The 7,705-nt window shown below is 36.7% G+C and overlaps 1 protein-coding gene across 1 annotated transcript; it reads right to left on the reverse strand.

Moving 5' to 3' along the window:
* Positions 1 to 288: 288 nt before the first annotated feature.
* Positions 289 to 4,674, reverse strand: LOC104161062 (spermatogenesis-associated protein 7-like; the record flags this gene model as incomplete). Its single annotated transcript, XM_009699366.1, has 4 exons — positions 289 to 342; positions 1,310 to 1,380; positions 3,040 to 3,106; positions 4,196 to 4,674. Coding segments are annotated over 4 exons (671 nt in total), but the record flags the coding sequence as incomplete, so codon positions are not given.
* Between the last annotated feature and the right edge of the window lie 3,031 nt (positions 4,675 to 7,705).

Below are 7,705 nucleotides of genomic sequence, written 5' to 3' on the forward strand. Positions count from 1 at the left end.
CTTCAGAGATTACAGACCAAAAAATAACTGGAAGTGTTTAAAGTATAGCCACTGGACAAGAAGAGAAGTCTGTCTGTCTTCTGAAGTTATAATGAATTTTCTTCATTTTTAGATTCACATGGAAACTTAAGTATTATATAACAATTCATAGTCATGTCAATTCTACTGTAAATTGTGAACAACAGTTTATTCTGAGTCCTCATTTACTGTTTCAAGTTCATCAGTTTTGAGGAATAGTTTCTAGTTTAATGTTGCAAACTAGCAGAAAAATGGTTTAAGCATACTTACTCAGCCTTGATACTCCTCCTTGCTGAAGACTGCTGAGAATACAACGATGTCTCTCTAACCAGAAAATCGGAGGGTAAGAAACAGCAACATTTTAAAAACCTGTTATACTACCCTGCATCTCACTTTCTTCTGGAACCATGCTGTGCCATTATCCCACTTCCTCTTGGAAAAACACCCACCAGAACACCCCCAAACCCTGCTCCAGTAGCAAAATCCACTGCTTGCACTGAAGCCTGAAAGATTATGGGTCAAGAGTATTATAACACCTCACTAGATGCAGTGCTCTAATACCTCAAAACGCCTCAGTGTTGCTTCAGATGCTATACAGACCTCCACTATCCCTAAGAGTGCTTTTTTTACTCGGAGTAGAATTTTCTTCCTCAGGTAAAAATGCCTTTGTATGAAAAGGCAGGAGAGCAAATCAGTGAGTCATGCATGATACTGAGGTCAGCAATGAGGAGAATCAGCTGGGAGCCCTTGGGTTCTGGCCTGATTTCCAACACTGTTCTTATATTGTAGATAATATTCTAAATCTCAGTGTTATATTTTCAGAAAAAGGTGTGGGAAATGCCCCTGGTCTGGAATTCTTGCAGATCATAGATTCAAAAGGCTAGATGTCTGGAGACCCTTTTTCCTGAAAGGAAATACCAATTGGAATACTAATCCAGTATTTAATTGTAGTACTGTATAAGAAATATATACTCTGTAGGCTCAGATGTATACTCGGATGTACAGAATTAACAGCTGTATTAATGTGTGATCGTTCTCACTCCTGACAAAAATACTCATATATTTCAGAGCTCTCTTGCTTAATTGGCTTCCCAGTGGAATTTTATGATAAGAAAATAATCAATTTTGAAGTTAGGAAAGGCCACTGATGTAAAAAACCCAACCAAACAGAAGTCCTGTGAGAAGAGACTTGTCAAGAGATATGGTAGTGAAGGCTTATGGCCTAAGAAGCAGCTGTACAGAAAGCAAGAAGAAATGCTTCAAATATTCCTTCCTGCTGTAAATCAGGTACCTTAGGAAGGAGTATGGAAAAGCAGCTATTCCTCTCTCAGGCTCACCCACGCTGTATCTTCTATCTTCAGCCTACAACACAGAGATAAAAATCTTTATTATCAGTGCAAATACACAGCATATTTTACCATTAAAATGAACATAGTAACGATCTGTGATTAAGCAGTCCTACAAATTTTATGTCTTTTCTGAGAAACTTTGGGTAAACTGAGACATATGGCAACCAAGGGTCATCAGCTTTGACATCCAAAATTTTAGTCAGGGGCAACAGGAGATGTGGAACATTTCTCTCCAGACAAGTATGTCATAGATGAGTTCTCTAAAAGCCAGAGGGAGTTGATGTCACCAACAGGAATAAAATTTGGTATGCAAAAACAGGAACCAGCACTCCAAATCACATCTCTTGAGCTGCTTACACAAAACTGATGGAAAGTTGCTGACTACCTGCATTTTATATGATAATACTCTGAAAGGGCCACTGTAAAGATACGTGACTTACTGTTGTCACTTTTGCAACAGCCAAAGAAAAAGTCAGATATGACAGTTTTGAAATGAAATCAGTAGTTCTTCATGGAACTGGAGTGAAGCCTTCTGAATAATCATTTCAGCTTTTCTTAATGAGGTCATCTGCAGATGCAGATCAATTCAGGTGGTCTCTCTTCTATTTTCAGTAAAGCTATAAATACATATTCTCTCCCACCCTTCTCCTCCAATGAATAAAGCAGAATTATTTGCCTTATTAAGCTAGAGACATGAAGAGTCTGACCCTGTAGCCTTTATTCAGGAAGAAAGTCCACAGTTATTCAAGTACTTCTGTTATGTTTGACAGGGTTGTTTGTTTAAGGATTTGTCTGTATAATGGCTACAAGATAAAGTGCAAAGTAAGAACCCAACTTCTCATCAAATTCTTCCATCCAAATACTAGTACAAATTAAGACAAAATAACTTCAGATTTGAAGTCTTAAGAAACATTTCAGGTCTTTTGCCTGCTTCCCTCTGCCTCCCAAAGATGCTGGTATTCCATTTCATCTCTTAAATTTAATAATCTTAAACCACCACACACCAAGGCGATTTCTGAAAGACCAAATAACTGAAAAACTACATTCACCTGTCCCAAACACTTAGCAATTCAAATCAAAATGATGGATGCAAACATTTCTGTGACTATGACAAAAAATACTAGTTGCTAGTAGAATTTGAAGTGCTGTGATTTTTCATCAAAGCATTCCACATACATTCAGCAAGACAGAAAGCAAACAGTATCAAGGAAAACTTCACCACCCGCTGGTTTGGGAGCTCCCACAGAGGAAGGGACTCCTTGGTTCCAATTCTTCTGTCAAGGGCTTTTTAGAATATGTTATCCAACGTAAAAATGAAGAAAAAAAAAATCTCTGAAAAAGAGGTATCTTCTTCTGCTGAAAAATAATGTACCCATTATCTACGTCCTTAACAGATATTTAAGTGATAGGGCACTTGTACAAACTGTTGAAAAAAAAAAATTAACATTTTGTAATATCCTAAGATCTCTTCACGTGCCTCAGTATTTTTTCTTACTGTTTCCATTTGTTCTTCTGAAACTCTCTCTCCTCTACAGAACTAATTCATATCATGACAGTATAGAGAAGAAAACTTAAACCAGTTATATACTGCTGTGGCAGAGATGAAATATACACCCCCAAATGATGGTGAAGGGTGTGGTAAGAGTACCCAGATGACTGATAGATGTATTACCTTCAATGTGATCTTCTGCTGTTCAGTCATAACTTTTCTCTCAGACACTTTGTCTGCAGATGGAAAGCTACAAAATTTAGAAATGTATTAGATTTCCAAGAAGGCTACTTTCGAAATATGCAGAATGAGAATACCAGCGCCACTGTGGAAATTTCCCATCAATCTGAATGGGACCTAGTACTAAAATGTCTCAGACAGTTCAGAAAATTTCTGCTGGACTTCCATTCGCATAATAAAACTAAGTTATAGTTCATTTTGAAGGATAACAACAGTCATACATAGGTAATCCAAATCCATTATTTGCCTGCATATTTACAGGGGATTGCTAAATTATCCAAAATAACTGTTCAGAATTGAGAATTGAAATACCCTATATATTAAAAATGCACCAGGAAAACACATGACCCACAGCCAGAAAATCAATAGGTGCAATATGGAGCTGAAACTATCATAATTCCAGTCTTATGAGATTCCTACTTTGTTCTAGGACAAAACCAGAGCTAGACATGCAGGCACCGAGGACACAAAAGAGAAAAGATTTCTCTTTATGAGGTAGTATCAGTAAAAACAAAACTAAATCAAAACTGTTTAATTTGTTAAGAAGGAGTTCAATGCAAGAGTACATTAATTTTGTACAAAATACTTCATATAGGAAACATCTAAAGGCACTGAAATTAAAATGCTAAAAAGACAATGAAAAGCTGCATTCAAGAGTTTTTTTTTTTAAAAAAAGGATCTTTGCATGATGAATTGCAAAGTATGAGATTACCGGGACAACAGTGCGGGACTATCTGCAAGCTTATAGTGGTTAATTCTTTAGAAGACAGAAAACACAACTAAACACCAGAGAGAGCAAAGAAAAGAGAGGGAACGACTATCCCCAGCAGATGTGAGATCCCACAGTTTGGATTTAGTGGCACTTTGTACCCAATTTGTATAGATGAAACCAGTTGCTCCAGAGAGAAGACAACAAAATATGCCAATGAAAAAAGGAAAATACATTCTGTTCTAGCTTTTGCTAAGGTGCATCTAGAATAATTTCAGAATAATTATTCTGGTTTATACAAATGTAAATAAATCATGTTGCTTTTATGAAGATACTGCTATGATAACATCTAAATTCCACAGTTTCAAAATAAAGTTTTAATCTCTGTACCTGATCGCATCAGTCTGCGTTTGAGCTTCCACATGCTGCTTGCAGGGATTTTTCCTTTTCCTTCGAGCAGGAGTGTAATACCTGTACTCTGACAGGAAAGATTTAGCATCTGATATTAAGGTGCGTGGAGTAAAAGGTTTTCGGCTATCAGTAAAGAATTCGGAGTGCCTGTCTAAAAGATCCCCACTGCATACTTTGGAGTTGCTTCCTTGATGCCTCTGGGAATGACTAATGCTCACAAAACTATCAGTGGAGCAACTGCATGAAAGTCCAGAGTGTTTTCTTGGTGTACTTGATGTACGGACACTTGAGTTTGAGTTAGATGCACTAGATGTATTCCGAGAACCTTTTCTGGCATATTTTACTGGACTGGAGCAAACCAAGCCATGCTCGCTGTAAGGAGACAGCCGTCTTGATAAGTACTGTGCCTGCTGAGCACAGGGGAAGAGATGGTCTTTGTCTTCTGCTTCCAAGAAACTCTGAAAAAATTAAAACAGGACTTGATTGCTTTGCTCAAGTTGGCACTCCCAGCTATTATTGTTGTCAACTTGGAGGTATTTTCTATGTAAAAACTTTCCATTTTTGTTAAATCAAACTGATTTCAGAGCAGCCCGAGTGCTAACAGATTTTAAATCCTAGTCATTAGAAATAAGAGAGTAATAAGAAAATGGTTTGCTTCAGTAGCAAAACATTGGTGCTTTGTTACAGAAATGGCTACATCAGACCAAGAGTTTTAATCATTTTAGTCCAAAGGTTTAATAAATTTTTAAAAGCCAAGGAATCATTGCATTGAGGCAAATTATTTTATCTTAGTATGCTTGGTTCTTACCACCCAGGCAAAGTAAGGTAGACATTATCCATAATTTCTTACTGAATAGTTCATAGTACATATTTTCTTCAAGTGTGGAGTTGTTGCCTCTCTCTCCAAATCCTATTAACTTCAAAGTGTATCACACACCAGCTATCTTTATAAGATATGTATATTTTCTGTAAGGGGCACTGCTCACTGATTCAACTTAGACCAACATAGAAAATACTGTAATGTGGTTTAAGACACAGAATAAGAAAACTGTAACTAACTGTTTATTTCATGTGTGACCCTTTTCTTCCTGTAGGTGGGAGATGCACAGCTTTGGCAGGGATGTACAAACACAGGATGTTACCTTGTATAAAGGCATCCTGCTCCATGAGAAATGTCCTAATTGCTATGATAATACAATCAATCATAATGTCCTCCAGCAGACACAGTCAAGTTTCTATCCTGTTCTCTTTTGGGTTTTTCCACCCAGCAAGTACATAGGCAGCTGTGAAATTTCCTTCTAACTCTAGAGATAGTGCAAGTAGTTAGCTTACTACAGTTTAACAGGACATATAACAATGTGTTGAGTTTATGAATAGATACACTTGATTTCAGGTGACAGTAGAGAAATGGTATTACTGCTCCTGCTTCTTAACTGTTCAACACATTACAGTTCAAAACTGTACTTCAGTTCTCAGAAGCAAACTCATATTCAATGTTACTTTAAAAGGATACAGTTAAAAGGCTACTAGTTAGACAACAAACTAATAGAGATGGATCAGTAGTACGTGGTGGTATGGCTAAGGTACGATGTAGGCAGTGTGTCATTCAGTCTAAAATTATGGTCAGCTAACTCACTCCTCACCAAAAGCAGCACCATATCAGTCTATTTTATAGGCAAGTTGAAGTCCAAGTGTCAACTTTAGTTAGTAAGAACACTAATTGTGGTTTTCAGTAACCATCTATTTTGTATAGAATCTAGCCAAACAAATCTCATTGATGTGGAGGACAATCAAAACAAAATGGGAAACCTTACAGCAAAAGCTCATCTATGCATGTCTTCTTTTTCTCTTTGAGATCTGTAAGGTTATTTTTAAGTCTGGAGTGAGTTAAAAGTTGTGAAGTGAAGCACTGCAACAAATATTAAGAGTAGTTAATAAGGAGGAAGCCAAGTACACCAGAGATTAGTGATGACCATGAACATAAGTCTGTCCTGTGGAAGGTGATGGGGAATTTTTCAACACATTCCATTTTTCAACACACTCAAGGGCTGAGTCTTATCAGAAACATCATTTTAATGCCAGGGATAAGAAAAGAGTTGATAACCTAAAATAAAAATTTGAAAACCAAGTCTATTATTGAGAAAGGTTAAAGAATGAATTATTTGGAAAGATTATGCTTTTTTTTCTGCTTTCTGAAAAAGAAAGCTTAATGCTTAAAAACTCAACATTATTCCTGAACAGTATTATGACACTGTGGCAAAGACAAGTAAGACAGAAACACAACTAAATCTAAGTGATATCTTAAGCTTCTCCCCCGCCCCAAAATGAGCGAGAACAATTCAATATAAATTTTATTTCTGCCATAGAATTTTGAAAAATTTAAAACTTCAATGCATAAATACCTGGACAGGGTACATGCACTAGTAAACGTGTTTTACAATGTGTCTGTAAAGTTAAGAAGCATCTTAGCAAGACAGTTGTTGTATATTCTTTTCCTACCTAGGATACAGCCATACACTGAATATTTTGTCAGTCACCGAAAAGTATGTACGACATTTTACAGTCTCCAAAGACAGTCATATTGCAGAATTAGAAGATTAAACCTGAAGCCTAACAGCAAACAAAATTTTGTATAAACTAACTTATTTCATCCACATGTGTAACTATTTATTCAAGTTCTGTTACACACAACTGTACGATGGAGAAGAGATGACTCACATTGTGTGTAATCAAACTACCCAGCAATAGAACTCCCAGAGACAGTGCTTGCAGCCAGGTCCTGGAACAGTGAGGGAGAGAAGCTGAGGACAGTGCTATTCTGGAAAATCTCACTGCCATATCGTGCAAACAGTATAATACAAGGCAAAATAACAGCTAAAATAAAATGACATCTGAGAAAACCCAATTCAAAACCAACAGGTAACAAACCCAAATTAATTCAGTTTGAACTATCTAGCTAGAATTTTTAAAATAATTATTTTACTTTTCTTACACTCAGGCAGTTCATATAGCTCCACAACAGCAGCAACTAAGTGCTGCAAGATTTAAGAGAAGGCATACAAGTAGAGCTGTTTCCTAAGAAGAAAGCTCAATTTCTAAGGCCATTTGAGGACCAAATTTTTAACAAAACTGAAGTTTAGGCTAACACAGAGATTAACTTGTTGATGTACCTCCACCATCTCAACAAAGAACAGGAAGATAAGGAGAGACCTGTACAGGCCATAAAGCTCTGCAGTGAAAAAAGGGAGAATGGGAAGTTGATTTCCATATGTGTTCCATTCATCTCTATTATGCTTCTATCAAACAAGTAAAAATATTAAGTAGAAGCATTACATTACTGAAGTCACTGAAGGAATAGCTCCCCTGTAGAAAGCCTGAGAAAGAGCGGATCCAGTATGATATGAATTAAACATATGCTGTGATATGCATTTATTTATGACATACAAACCTAATGCCAGTTGAGAAGATTCACAGATTCACTCAGCAGCC

This window comes from Cariama cristata, unplaced genomic scaffold (assembly GCF_000690535.1).
Source record: "Cariama cristata isolate BGI_N322 unplaced genomic scaffold, ASM69053v1 scaffold45894, whole genome shotgun sequence".
Taxonomy (NCBI): Eukaryota; Metazoa; Chordata; class Aves; order Cariamiformes; family Cariamidae; genus Cariama; species Cariama cristata.